The sequence below is a fragment of the Lagenorhynchus albirostris genome, chromosome 14, assembly GCF_949774975.1.
Source record: "Lagenorhynchus albirostris chromosome 14, mLagAlb1.1, whole genome shotgun sequence".
Classification (NCBI taxonomy): domain Eukaryota; kingdom Metazoa; phylum Chordata; class Mammalia; order Artiodactyla; family Delphinidae; genus Lagenorhynchus; species Lagenorhynchus albirostris.
Genome location: NC_083108.1, coordinates 54269273 through 54284771, shown reverse-complemented (window position 1 = coordinate 54284771; position 15499 = coordinate 54269273). Strand labels below are relative to the sequence as shown.

The following is a 15499-nucleotide window of genomic DNA, read 5'->3' as shown; positions in this document are numbered from 1 at the left end:
AACTGGCGAGCCTTATGACTACAAGAGTTCTTACACCACCCCTCCCTCTCTGTCCACATCCCTCTCCGCCCCCCTCCACCCGTACACAAGCCTGCTTTTCTCTACTTCGAGGGAGGAAAGGTTAGCTCGTTTCTGTGGTTTCCGTGGCGGATGGCTCTGGTGGTAATCAGTCCCATAGCCACGTACCTGGAGCCAAAACTAACCAGGACAGAGGCCAGCAGAAGCCCTGCCCGCCCCCTCCCCAGGAGCCCTGCGCCCAGTCCCCGCAGCCCTCTGATCACCGACGCCTCACCATGGGGCCAGCAGGTTGCGGACCGCTGACCACCACACTTTGGGTGGCCTGTAAATGTTAAGCTGTAAATATTTTGAAAAAAAGGAGCGATTTTTCCATGTGTATTTTGGTTCGTGGAGTTTCTCTCCTTTTGCAAAATTTTTCAAGTTGCAGCTGGGCACCCCTTGCTGACCACTCCAAATGCATTCATCCTCCAGACCTTTGCGCTCCTAGCTCAGTCCTCTGGGTCAAAGGACTCCCAGAGGACTGAGCTAGGAGCAGTTTCCTGGAATTCCTCGTGGAGAGCATTATCTTCTACTGGACGCGGTGTTTCAGGGAAGGCTTACTATGTGGATGAATACAGGCGATTTGGATGAACAGAAGAGGTGGGATTGGAAGCCGTGTGAACATCTAGGAGCAGCGTGACTTAGAGAAGTCAGTTACCTACCCTGAGCCTCAGTCTTACCATCAAACAAATGGGTTTAGTGAGATCTATCTGGGTCGTGAGAGCACGTCTATTAAATTATTTTTTAAATTAATTAATTTATTTTTGGCAGCGTTGGGTTGTCTCTGCTGCTCTCGGGCTTTCTCTAGTTGCGGCCAGCAGGGGCCACTCTTCGTTGCGGTGCATGGGCTTCTCATTGCGGTGGCTTCTCGTTGCGGAGCATGGGCTGTAGGTGCGAGGGCTTCAGTAGTTGTCGCAGCGGGCTTAGTAGTTGTGGCTCGCGGGCTCTAGAGCACAGGCTCAGTAGTTGTGGCACACAGGCTTAGTTGCTCCGCGGCATGTGGGGTCTTCCCGGACCAGGGATCGAACCCGTGTCCCCTGATTTTGCAGGCGGATTCTTAACCACTGGGGCACCAGGGAAGTCCTGTCTATTAAATTCCTGGCACAGCATGTGTTACGGAGGAAAGATGGACTCTCCAGTGATTGAGTTGATCTAAGGGCAGGTGAAGCGTCTGGACTCATTCTCCATCTCATCAACTTTGTTTTCACCTGGGTTCGTGCTTTTATCATGTGAAGGACTCCAGCTAGATCACAGATCTGTCTGGCGTTTGACGGGGCAGTCCAGACTGGGGAGCATGTCACCCCGGGGACGATGATCTCCACCGTTCACTGTAAATTCAGCACTTCTGGGCCTGCTTGCCCGGAAGTGGCAGCAACAAACTTCTCGATTAAGAGTTTTGTCTTCATCGGTGCCAATATGTGCTCCCAGGATGCCAGAACATCCCTCACTGCTACCAACAGCCTGCTGGTAACTCTCCCTGGCCTCCTCTCTTAGCATCCTTGTCAGTGGGTCCCTACTTCTCAGACAGAGAGCTCACTCCCCAGCGAGGGCCCCATATTCCATCCTTGGACGACCGACTCCTAGAAAAGTATTCTTTATGCCTCTCTGAGCTTTTCCTTTTGTGGTTTCCCTGCGGGCCTCATACGGCCTGAGTCCATGCCATCCTTTACACAATAGCCTTCGAAATAATGGGAAACCCCTCCGACTACCTTCTCTTGCAAACGAAACACCCTCTCTTCTTAAACCATTCCTTATAAGACATGGTCCTCAGAGAACCCTGTGATTTCCCCATAAAGGGAGGGCAGGAAGGCGGCAAGGCAATCCTTCCCTCATTCTAGATATCACACATCTATGCAGACACACCTTCATAGAAATAGACAACTTACCTGACGTTAAAACCACAAGTCTACTTTTCCCGTCCTGTATTTGTGCAGTCCTCCCTTTATGTCCCAAGTTTAGGTCCTCCCACATTTCTTTCCTTTGGCCTCTCCATATCGTTTTGCTTTCTAAAGTAGGCTGTAGTTTCAAGTTACCTCTCTAGTCTCTCAATCTCACGTGTGATACCACTGCCCTGTCCCCTGGATTTGCGAACGTTCCAAAATCAGTGCTTCTCAAACTATCTCTGGTGATGGACAGTTTGTTTTCTTATTGGATGTCAAATCTGTTGCAGGTCAACATTTTGGTAAAATGCCATAAAAATGAATTACTAGAAGAAAGAAATTAAAAAACCAAAAACATGCAAAAGACAAGCCGTCATCTTTCTAATGGATTCAACGACAGAATCTCTGTAGAATTGCTATAAAGTTTCTAAACGCTCCCTCTGGGTGTTTTCTTGACCTATCTCACGGTGCACTCATCAGATACTTTGTGAATCCAAACCTGTCTGTGGGTTACACTTTGTATAGCACCGGGTCTGTGTGGTAGGTGTGCTGGAAATGCTTAACAACCAGCTCTCTGGGGGGGATACCTACTGAGTCACAGAACCTGCCAATTCCTGTGGTGTAAACACTCAAACCAAGGTCAGTTTCAAGCTAGCAAGGAAATGTCACTGAACACAGACTTGGGGAGGGATTTGCACAGTTGAATCTAGCCAGCTGACAAGAGCCAGTTCCAGCACCCCACTGTTAGCCCCATTCCACTTTTTAAATCTCTTTTCCAATAAAGCACTTCCTTTTGAGGGCTTGTTAACCTCCTGTTCAGCTGGACCAAATCACTCAAATCGAGAGACCTTTGTCCTCGATAGAAACTAGACCGAAACTAGACCGTTCCAGGCAGCCCTTCTCTTTCTGGTGGTCTGGACTCAGCAAGAGCAGACCATCTGATACGACTCACTGCAAATCCAAAGTTGCTCTTACTAGTAAAAGCAGATCAAGTCACAGCCTGCTTTGTGGTTAAGAACAACGTAGGAGAGCTTGTTTACACCTACAAAGTCAGCCCTGTACTTGTATATTTTGGAATTCTTCTGTTGTTCTTTTGTGTTTTTATTTGTAGTTCCTTATGGGCTTGTTCTCGTATCTGAAAGCGTTTCTAGCATTCAGCAACCAGGAACTGCTAAATAATTCCTCAACATAGCTTTAGAGTGTGTGACCCATTCGCTCAACCAGTAAGTCCATATTAATAAGAAGAAATAAAAAGTAGGTTTGCTCCTACATCTGTTTTGTGTCCAGCTGACATACATAGGATAACTGGAATGAAAGGAGAGTCCAGGTAGTTTTCCAGAAATCCTTCACCACTCCAGACAAAAATAATCCCTGGCTCTGGTCTTTCTGAGACTAACAACAGCATTATCTTTCTATGCAAATGTAGAAAATATTGAAGAGTCAGCTACAAACTGAAATTGGGTAGGAATTTGTTCTCATTTGTTTTTCTTCATAAGTTCTTCTTTAAAAAAATTTTTTTTCTTAATTCAAATGTAAAAACCGATCTCTGGTCTCTTGCTGCTTTACACTATTATGTGAATGAAAGTAATGACAGTGAGATCTGGAAACCTGCTCCTGCTGACTCTTCTTGTAAATGGATAGGAGACTTTTCAGCCAACTTCGCGCTGGGATAGCACATCACCAGAACCCAAAGGAGGAAAAACTCAATGTATCTGATATGAACCAATAAACCTATCCGACAAAGGAAAGCGGTAATAATGATTAAACCAACAGCATCATTTCTTTTTCAAGTTCCACTTGAGTAAAAGGAGCACTTGCGTTTTTTAATCAACGTTTTTGAGAATGTTCCTCTTAAACAAGCGAAGTGTTTCCCTTACTGCATGTAAGCCCCTCATTTTTGTTTCTGTCTTGACCAGACAAGATTTATTAACTTGTGTTTCACCGTCCTCAGGCCCCACTCTACCACATGCTTCCTGGTGCTCAGACCTCAGTGCATTCTATCTTTTTTTTTTTTTTGCGGTACGCGGGCCACTCACCGTTGTGGCCTCTCCCGTTGCGGAGCACAGGCTCCGGACGCGCAGGCTCAGCGGCCACGGCTCACGGGCCCAGCCGCTCAGCAGCATGTGGGATCTTCCCGGACCGGGGCACGAACCCGTGTTCCCTGCATCAGCAGGCGGACTCTCAACCACTGCGCCACCAGGGAAGCCCAGACCTCAGTGCCTTCTAAATCATTCGTGGTGCTGAATCACGAGAGTAGAATTTTAAAAACAAAACAACAACAACAAAGAGAGAAGAGAAGTGTTTAGGGCTTAACCTGCGAAACTAAGAAAGCGTGATGCTGGGAAAAATTGGGGGATTTAGTTGTCTGAGTGTTTGGAGCAGCCTCAAATGCACAAGAACTGGGGCATGAGGGGGAAGGGAATTGCGAGAAGTGTGAGTTGTGTGTTGGGTCTCCTTTCTTCGCCCTCAAAGTGTAATCTTAAAGATTTGAATTCCTTTAAAATTCCTATTTGATGACTGACAGGTGGTGCTTCTGTGACTCCGATGGCCCTGGCAGAATTGTGCCAAGCTCTAAACACCAGTAAAATCTCATAGTAAAGCCCCTGGGATGTAACCCCATGGCGGATGGTCCCCTAATTCAGAGTGAGTGAATCTCAAATTCTTACCTCCTTCGGGCATTGGGGCTGGGCCAGCCTGTTGAGGAAGCCACGTCCCCAGGGTCCTCCCTGTCCAGTCTAACCCTAGTGGATGCCTAGCATTGCTGCTGCTGTCCTGAAAGTCCCCGGCAATCCAAGTCCCCAGAATTATCCCTATTGATATCGAAGAGGAAATGATAACAGCCACCAGATGGCGCCAAATTGCATTTGGCCCCAGGGGGTGCGTAGCCAGCCCCGACATCACACTGGAAATAATGTGACACCCCCACCCCCCAATCATAGGTACCACATCGTGCTGTAAATCACAGCAAATGATACGATACTGTATTTGGCCGCGTTGTCCGGTTTTGATTATCCACACCCAAGAAGGAAACTGGGGATAGCTCACAAGGAGCAGTGAACAATCCAAAGAATCAGACATTTGATGTTGGAAAGTGGCACTTAATTTCTGTGGAATATAGGTGGGCTGAATGTCCTGAGAACCCATTTCGAACAAAATACAGTAAGTCCCCTACACAGGAACGAGTTCTGTTCCGAGAGTGCATTCATAAGTCCAATTGTTCATAAGTCAACAAAGTTAGCCTAGGTACTCAACTAACACAATCGGCTATGTAGTACTGTACTGTAATAGGGTTATAATACTTTTCACACAAATAATACACTAAAAAAAACAAGCACAGAAAATAAAGAAAACATTTTTATTCTTACAGTACAGTACCTTGAAAAGTACAGTAGTACAGCACAACAGCTGGCATGGTCACATCTTTGAAAGTTCGCAACGTAGGGGACTTACTGTAATGAGTTCACATTGTAGGAGAAGTCATAAAATGATCTAGTTTCTTAGATTCGAATAGATAGATTGATTCTATCCTAATGATGGTCCCTCCCCGGCCCACTCACTCTGGTGTGCAGCTGAGTAACTGACACTGGGCATTACCCCCTTCAAATTTCCTGGGAAGCGGAAAGTAGCTCCTCAGTGGTTCCAGTGCATGAAACTCAATCAAGGGAGGGGAAACATCAGCGGTGCGCCTGTCTGCATCCCTTGGCTTCCCTGTGGCTGGTGGGATAACCTGAGCCCCGGCTGGTCCTGCTCCAGCTCTGCCTCCGCCGGCGCTGTGAGCTTCCCTCTGCTGGTCCCAGGCTCGTTAGCTAAAAGCTGCGGAGTTTGGAGTGCGTACTGCTGAGCTCTGTTCCTATTTAAAGATGTGTGATTCACGCACAGCTGAGATGGAAGGTTTTCCTGGGGGAGACTCTGCCAGTCCCAGGTAACCGAGAGGAGGCTACATTTCTATTATTCAGGTTACCCTCACCTCCAGAGCACATGTGATACTGTAATGTGACATCAGTGCGTTTCTTTTCCTTCAACTCTTGGGCAAGCCCTGGGAAGTAGCCAAACATTTCTGTCCCCATCTTTTATGGTTAAGGAAATTACACCAAATCACAGGGCAGTGGAACAGCAGGGCAGAGAAATGCGATCCTTCTGTTCATTGTTCATTATAGGATGATTTTTTTGAGTGACCTCAGGAAACACCCTGAATATCGAAGTGAGTATTTCATTCAGCGAGATGGCCTGAGTGACAACAAGAACCATGGGTAACTAGCTAGCATTGTGTGCTCAGGACTATTCGATCTGGTGTTAACAACAGTCCCAAAAGGAAAGGCTGAGGCTGGGGCTGGGAATGAGGTGGGGGAGAAAGTGATGGAAACACAATAGTTTGAACCATTTTTTAAGGGGACTCAACAAAAGTCTTTAGAAAGCTGGTTAAGGAATCATTCTTTACCAGGGGGCGGTTCCCACGTGGAAATTTCATTCTCTTCAATCTGTGTTTTACTGCATCGTGCTCCACAAATATGGAATGCTGAGAAGCAGTGTGTACAGCTTCTTCAAGACCCTGGGTTTACCCTCAGATGTTTGCAGACAGGGGCTGCAGGCTGCTCCAGTGGGAACCTCCAAAAGGGGCGCCTCACTGTGCAGAACCTTGGGCTGATCACGTCGCCCTGAAGGACAGCACTTTGGGGAGTGGGTTCCTACAGGCCACACGCAGGCTGATCTCCCAACTAGCGGGTACATTTATTTTACAGTAGGAGACGTGTGTGTGGTTTCCTCCCTCTCAGAGGACGGATCTGCTCGGAAACAGCAACACAATTCAGAACTAAAGTTTATAGAGTGAGCACATACCCAGAAAGAGGAAGGGAGGGAGGGAGGAAGGAAGGAAGAGAAAGAAAGAAAAAGAAAAGGAGGGAGGAGAAACGGAATGAAGATAAAAGCAAGGTGTAAGAAGTTAAGACAGTGGGTTGAGCTCAGCCCCCGCACCGGCGCCCTGCTCCCTCCCCCTCCCCTCCCCCTCCCCCTCCCCCACGGGCACTTTGCCCTGTTCTTAGGATTAGAACACACAGGCTCACAACCTCTTTGCTTTCTTCTTTTTTTCAATGTTCTTTATTGACCCCCAGAATCTTCTCCAATGAGTTACTTTGTTCAGCATTAGCTGTGGTTAATATTTCCCTGAGAAGGCAGATTTCCCAGGTCTTTTCCGTGTTATACATTATCTCTCAGGGTGCCCTGTTGCCCGGGAAGATTTCTACAGATGGCTAGTCCTGTCTGTTTTATGTCAGTTCATATTAATCTCCATTTTAGAAACTTCCATCTCAGAGATCAGTGTTTTTCAGTCTCCTTCCCCCTCAGTCGTATGAGGGTGTCGCCTTAGAGGAGGCCCAAATATGCCTCCTAAGGAGGGATCTCACTTAGTCTATCAACAGACCTGTCTTCACGTTCAATGTCTTGGTGTGTTTCGTGGGCCCTAATTTCCAATGGATGTCAGTTACAATATTGACAATTAAAACCCATGCAGAAATCAGTGTCTTTGTTTTCGCTGTCTTCCAGTGTCATCTTGCATTACAACATATAAGAAGACACCACCTCCAGTCCCACCCAGAACTACCACGAAACCTTTCATTTCTATCACAGCCCAGAGTAGCACAGAGTCGGCCCAGGACGCCTACATGGATGGACAGGGCCAGCGAGGGGATATTATCAGCCAGTCTGGACTGAGCAACTCCACGGAGAGCCTGGACAGTATGAAGGCTCTGACAGCCGCCATCGAAGCCGCCAATGCCCAGATCCACGGCCCAGCAAGTCAACACATGGGCAACAATGCTGCCACCATCACCACCACCACCACCGCCATGGCCACCATCACTGCAGAGGACAGGAAGAAGGACCACTTCAAGAAGAATCGATGCCTGTCCATTGGGATACAGGTAACAGCCTCCCTTTCTGTCCTTTGAAATAGGAGCCCAGGGAGTTCCCTGGCGGTCTAGGGGTTAGGACTCGGCGCTTTCACTGTCACGGCCTGGGTTCAATCCCTGTTTGGGGAACTGAGGTCCCACAAGCTGAGTGCCTCAGCCAAAAAAATAAATAAATTTGTTAAAAAAAAAAAAAAGAAATAAGAACCCCAAATGAAGAAATGTACCCCCCCATTTTTTTTTTTCCAGAAGATTCACTATCTTGCCATTTCGGATGATGTAGGACCAGACTTTCAAATTACTGGCTCTGGACTCCTGTACGTTGTGAAATGTGATTTTAAAAAATTACGAAGGTGTTTTGTCTATAGACATTATCAGCATCTTTTTTCTCCCCCCAAAATTCCAATCTTTTAAAATTGAAGTATAGTTGATGAGCAGCTTTTATTTTTGTTCTCGAAATTGAATGTGGTGAGACAAGGGGAGGAGAATTAAACAAACATGAACACAATCAAACATAAAGTGTCCTCAATTCCTAATGCACATTTTGATTCTCAAAAAAGGAGTGGGCACCCAAGAACAACATGGATGACTGGATGGTGTTACAGTGTGTTCAACGCTATTGAGTAACATGAGAACAAAAATGTGAACCACTTCTCACAGACATGGGAGTGATGGCCAGTGAGACCAAAGGGAAGGAGAGTGTGGAAAGCAATAACTCCCATCACAGCATCATGAGGAAAAAATGTGCACCAGGGTCAGCGTAACTGTGGGCTATTTAATCATGCATTTCATTAAAAAGGTAGATCCTTCGGCAGGCTTCTCAGTTCAGTTCTCTGTTTTCTATTGCCCAACGATAAGATCAAACTGATTCTTGGTTGTTAGATGGGTTCAGCTTGGCTTACCCTGCTAGAAATTTCCTCCCATCCGTGGAGAAGAGTCATTCTTTCCCCCCATTTTTGTTGTGCTGTACCGTTCTGCAGGTGCCCTTTGAATAATAACTTCCTGACGTGGTGGCCCATAAATCTATCCACACTGAACCAACTCTAAGGCACGTCTAGGCACCGGGCGTGGGGGACGTTTTCACAACGATGATGGATGTTCACCATCCATTCTGCAGAGTCCACTTTGAAAGGACAATTCAACTTTCTCTGGTAGCAATGAGTCAAATGCTTTTTTATAACCAACGGGTTACCATGGCACGACTTGCCAAGTTTCCTAAAAGAACTTGTAGCACCGGTGCTTGGGACCAGATGACCCAGCAGGAGGCCCCGGGCCTGAAGTCAGCCTCCACCCACCCTCACCCCAACCCCAATCCCAGGAGTTAATTCCCTCCCACAGCCCAGAGGATTTCAAGGGGTAGGGAAGAGCAGAGGCCGGTCTTCTGTGTCGTCCCAGGCAAATTATTTAATCTTCCTGAGACTGTCTTCTCATCGAGCCCACGTAGGATTATTGGAAGGAGGGAGTTTACAAAATCCAGCTTCCTGTAAGGCTTTCAGTTTGGGAGGATGAAAAAATTCTGGGGCTGGGTAGTGTTGATGGTAGCACAGTAATGGGAACGTACTTAATGCCACAGGAACTGTACACTTAAAAAGGGTTGAATGGGGGCTTCCCTGGTGGCGCAGTGGTTGAGAGTCCGCCTGCCGATGCAGGGGACACGGGTTCGTGCCCCGGTTTGGGAAGATCCCACATGCCGCGGAGCGGCTGGGCCCGTGAGCCATGGCCGCTGAGCCTGCGCGTGCGGAGCCTGTGCTCGGCAACGGGAGAGGCCACAGCAGCGAGAGGCCCGCGTACCGGAAAAAAAAAAAAAAAAGGGTTAAATGGAGAATTTTATGTCTGTTTTACCGTAATTTTTAAAAACTTCCACCTTTCTTATCTGGCATATAATTGGCACCCAGTAATGTTAGTTTTCTTCTACTTCCTTAATGTTTAAATTTTTTTTCTTTATTTTACATTAGTTTTTCAATAGATAATATATTCCTATGGCTCAAAATTCAAAAGTTATAAAAAGACATACAGTGACCAGCCTCTCTCCCCTTGCTATTCAATAGCCAGTCAGGGGCTTCCCTGGTGGCGCAGTGGTTGAGAATCCGCCTGCCAATGCAGGGGCCACAGGTTCGTGCCCCGGTCCGGGAAGATCCCACATGCCGCGGAGTAACTAGGCCCGTGAGCCACAACTACTGAGCCTGCGCGTCTGGAGCTTGTGCTTCGCAACAAGAGAGGCCGCGACAGTGAGAGGCCCGCACACCGCGATGAAGTGGCCCCCGCTCGCCGCAACTAGAGAAAGCCCTCGCACAGAAACGAAGACCCAACACAGCCATAAATAAATAAATAAATGAAATTTAAAAAAAAAATAGCCAGTCAGTTCTCCTTTCCGGAGAAAATCAATAGAACCAATATTTGCATCTCCCTGCAGGGGTGTTTTGCACATATTCAAGCAAATATATATTTATCCCCCTTTTTACCCAGATAGTAGCAGCATATACCTCACACTAGTCTATATCTTGCCTTTTTTCACTTAACAATGTATTTTAAAGGTAATTATCTGTCTTACTGTTCATTTTATTTAAAAGCTTCTATCTTAATCACCTCCCAGTTCTGCTGGTTGGTTAGGTTACTCTCTAAATAATTCTTAGAATAAAGCATTCATATACTATATGACATCCAACTTATTATTATTTTTACCCAGTAAGACGGAACTACTCTGAAATTCACGAATAATGTTGGGGAGAAAGTCTTTGTTTCAAAGACCACCCTGCTTCTTGAATATTTGGATATTTTAGTGAGCTAAAGAATTGTTCTTACTCTTCCTCCAATCATTGTTCACAGTTATAGAAATTATATGAGAGCACTGCGTGCTTTATATGGTTGTCTCATTCTGCCTCCACAGCAGCCCTATGGCATAGGTGGGTTATTTTCTCTCCCCCAGAAGTGAGAACCCAAGGTCACACATCTTATGTTGACAGAGCCTAGATTGTACCTTGGCATCTAATGTGACCACATTATGCTGCTTCTTTGATGGAGAATAATAAGTAAATTTAAATTTAGGTTACAAAATAGTCATCAAATTTCATTACACTGTAATCTAATTTAAATCCTAATCCCCCAAATATGTGATACTAGGACCTTGGGCTCTTTCTCACAGTTTACCTTTTTAGGGTCAGAGTTTTCAAGCCTTTCCCAACATTTTAAATTTAATCTATATCTAATAGTTAATATTATAATTATTTACTTTACAGCCTGTGTGAACTTAGGCCAATTACTTAATGGTTTCCTCATCTGGAAAATGGGAATAATAATAGTTGCTATTGCATCGGGTACTTTATATGTTGTAATAAAAACTGATGGATAGGGACTTCCCTGGTGGCGCAGCGGTAAGAATCTGCCTGCCAATGCAGGGGACACGGGTTCAATCCCTGGTCCGGGAAGGTCCCACAAGCCGCGGAGCAACTAAGCCCATGTGCCACAACTACTGAGCCCGTGCTCTAGAGCCCACGAGCCACAACTACTGAGTCCACAAGCTACAACTACTGAGCCCGTGTGCCACAACTACTGAAGCCCGTGCACCTAGAGCCCGTGCTCTGCAACAAGAAAAGCCACCACGATGAGAAGCCTGTGCACCACAACGAAGAGAAGCCCCTGCTCGCCGCAACTAGAGAAAGCCCGTGTGCAGCAATGAAGACCCAACGCAGCCAAAAAATAAATAAATAAAATTAAAAACAAAAAACTGATGGATACAATATATGTAAAGTTCAAAGCATAGTGCCTGGCATATTAAGGGCTCAATAAATATTAGGTTTGATTGTTATTATTAGTATTATCCTCCTTTAAAATTTTGATTAGCCAAAAACACTAAAATTGTATCATCGGCCGTGGGCTTTCTCAATTTTTTTCAGGACAGAGATTTAATTAACCCTGCAACGTATTTAAAATTTTTGAATGCCTCTTCATAAATTTAAGTAGATTACCCTACATACTATATAAGAGAGGTGACATTTGTCAATATTTGGATCTAACTAAGGGGATTAAAGTCAGAGAGGTAAATTTATCTGCAATGACTAAAGCTTAAGCAGATGACAACGCTTTGATGCAAATAAGCTGAGTTTGGACAGGTGGGGCGAGGCTGGAACAGAGTACAACGTCCTTCATCCTCGGACCCCTGCTTCCTTTCTTTCTCCCTTTCCCGGTGCATTGAGCATCACGGTTCTTAAGGGGAATATCTATCGTGCATCTTTCGAAAAAATTTCATTGGGTAATTTTGAAACTACCCCAAAGTGTAACGCTGCAGCATCGTACTTTGTCTGACATCCTCAGCATTTTTAATTTCCATGAGTGTAGCCATACGGAACCGGTTAGACTCCCATTCAGGAAAAAGGAAGCCGTGCTCGTTTCTCACACAGAGGCAGTTTCATACACCAAATTGGTTCTACAGTAATGGGATGGTTGAGAGAGCAGAAAGGGATGCAGTAAGAGGTCACCCTTGGACTAGGGGAGCAGAAGGGGAAAGACGGGGTTACCAAAATTCAGACACTCAGAGGAGAGGCCCATATAGCCCATCCCAGACCACTGAGGCGAGCACGGCCGTCTGGTGCCAGGACTTGCAAGGGCTGGCGCACGTGCTGTTGGGCTTCGAAAGGGCTGGGGTTGGAGCCACAACTGCCAGCAGAAGGTGGAAACAGGATGGAAGCCTCCTTCCCTCCTCCGACCTTCCTTGGTTAGAACCTAATTGGAGGCCAGCGAGCAAGGAAGCCTGGGAAATGTAGTCTTCAGAGTCCTGGCCCCTGTGCCACAGAGCAGCTGGGTAGAGAAGGTGGGCTTGGGGCTTCCAGACAGTAACTAAGTCACCAGAATGAGGCACTTTGTCCGATTAATAAATAAATGTGCTATTTCCCTCAATGAGCACATGCATTCAAAAGCCCGTGACGGATGTGGTGAACATATGATCTTGGTTCACGTGTTCTTCTAGTGGGAGCAACTCACAGCACTAGTATGTTTCTAGAATATTTAAAAATGTGCATTTTTATATAATATGTCACCAAAACTCACATCAACTACTTTTTCTGGTGCTTTTTCTGGTGTTCTAGTCCTGGGTGGGTGGGGGAAGGATATGGATAAATGAATAAATGGAAAGCTATTAATATTTCTATATGGGAATACTCCAAAGTGTAAAGATGGCAATTCTCTCAAAATTCATACAAATATTTAAAGAAATTTCAATGAAAATTCCTATGTGATTTTTATCACTTAGTCGAGACTGGGGGGAGGGTTTTGACAATGTGATGTTAAAGTTTATTTAGAAGAAGTTAATACCCAAAATACCCTAGAGGTTTTGGGGGTTTTAATGAGTAAAATTTATTTTTTATTTAAAAAAATGTTTAACTTTTTTATACAAATTTTAAAGGTTACTTTCCATTTATAGTTATCACAAGATATTGACTGTATTCCTCCACGTTGTACAATACATCCTTGAGCCCATCTTACACCCAAGAGCCTGGGCCTCCTCCTCCCCCACCCCTATATTGCCCCTCCCTCCCTCACCACTGGTAACCACTAGGTGGTTCTCTATATCTGTGAGACTGTTTCTTTTTTGTTCTACTCACTACTTTGTTGTATCTTTTAGATTCCACATATAAGTGGTATCATACAGTATTTGTCTTTCTCTGTCTGACTTATTTCACTTAGCTTACTGCCCTCCAAGTCCATCCATGTTGCTCCAAATGGCAAATTTTCATTCTTTTTAATGGCTGAGTAATATTCCATTGTATATATGTACCACATCTTCTTTATCCACTCATCTGTTGATGGACACTTAGGTTGCTGGAGTTTTTAAATTACATTTAAAAAAAAGAATTACAGGGACTTCCCTGATGGAGCAGTGGTTAAGAATCCACCTGCCAATGCAGGGGACACAGGTTCGAGCCCTGGTCCAGGAAAATCCCACATGCCGCGGAGCAACTAAGCCCGTGTGCCACAACTACTGAACCTGCGCTCTAGAGCCCGTGAGCCACAACTACTGAGCCCGCGAGCCACAACTACTGAAGTCCGCACATCTAGAGCCCATGCTCCGCAACAAAAGAAGCCACCACAACGAAAAGCCCACGTGCCACAACAAAGACCCAACGCAGCCAAAAATAAATAAATAAATTTATTAAAAAAAAAAAAAGAATTACAAGAGGAGACTTGTCACAGAAAATATCAAGATTTATTACAAAATTATATCAGGAAAAAAGAGAGGGAGGAGCAATAAGACCAATAGATCAATAGACCCAGAACACATTTTTTTTTTTTTTTGCGGTACGCGGGCCTCTCACTGTTGTGGCCTCTCCCGCTGCGGAGCACAGGCTCCGGACGCGCAGGCTCAGCAGCCATGGCTCATGGGCCCAGCCGCTCCGCGGCATGTGGGATCCTCCCGGACCGGGGCACAAACCTGCGTCCCCTGCATCGGCAGGCGGACTCTCAACCACTGCGCCCCCAGGGAAGCCCCAGAACACATTTTTTTTTTTTTTTTTTTTTTTTGTGGTACGCGGGCCTCTCACTGTTTTGGCCTCTCCCGTATGCGGAGCACAGGCTCCAGACGCGCAGGCTCCGCAGCATGTGGGATCAGGCTCCAGACGTGCAGGCTCCGCAGCATGTGGGATCCTCCCGGACCGAGGCACGAACCCGCGTCCCCCGCATTGGCAGGCGGACTCTCAACCACTGCGCCACCAGGGAAGCCCCAGAACACATTTTTATATATGAGAATGTTTGGGTAAATATATATGGGTAAAATTTGGTATAAGATAAAGTTGGCATCTCAAACCAAAGAGATGAATTAGTTAATAAAAAGAGCCAGGTCAATTGATGATTCATGTGCAGAAAACATATTAAATTTCTGTATCTTCTACACAAACATTTCAGGATAGTGGATTTAAGAACTAAGTATGAAAAAAAAATGAAAGCATAAAAACAAATATAAGAGAACTTTTGGTCTTTCCCAACCATAAAAGCTAGACTGACTACATAGTAATTTAAGATTCTCTACAATGAAGGACAAAATTTAAAAGACAAACGATAAACTGGGAAAAAGTATTTACAGTATATATAGCCAAGAAAGGGTTTAAGGGTCATAAGATGTAAAGAGATCCTATAAAGAAGAAAATAAACAACTCAATAAGAAAAAAAACCCCACAATAACTAGCAAAGGATATAAATAGGCAGTTTACAGATAAAAATACAAGAGGCTAATAGATATTTTTCACCTGTGATATTAGCAAAAATTTTAAAGTTTGCCACTATTTAATATTGGTGAACATTTGGAAAATGGATATTCCCATACACTGATAAATGCTTTGAAGAGCAGTTTGTCAATATCCCTTACAGCTGAATATGCTCAGTACTTCCATCTAACATTTCTACTCCTAAGAATTTTTCTCATACAGTATTTGCAGAATTGTTCTAAATATACATATGAAATATTAATTATAATACTAAATGTAATAACAGCAGAGAGAAAATTACCCTGATGCCCACGTTGCTCACATAACCATTAAAAGGAGTATTTATGTAGCCAACAAAAGGATTGAGTTAGAGCTATATTTACTAACATGATAAAATGTCCAAAAGATAGCAGTGTTAATGAATAAAGCAGATTGCACACAAAAAATATATAGTGTAATCTCATCTGTG

The 15499-nt window shown here is 45.0% G+C and overlaps 1 protein-coding gene across 12 annotated transcripts in view; it reads left to right on the top strand.

Annotated features, from left to right (window-relative positions):
• DLGAP1 (DLG associated protein 1) overlaps positions 1-15499 on the top strand; it is a 320739-nt gene that overhangs the window by 253518 nt on the left and 51722 nt on the right. For 10 of the 12 annotated variants that reach the window (XM_060120890.1, XM_060120889.1, XM_060120894.1 and 7 more), the window contains one exon: positions 7476-7852. In XM_060120890.1, the coding sequence (XP_059976873.1) occupies positions 7476-7852 (377 nt within the window). The remainder of the gene's footprint in view (positions 1-7475; positions 7853-15499) is intronic. The other 2 variants (XM_060120900.1, XM_060120901.1) reach the window with 1 other exon arrangement.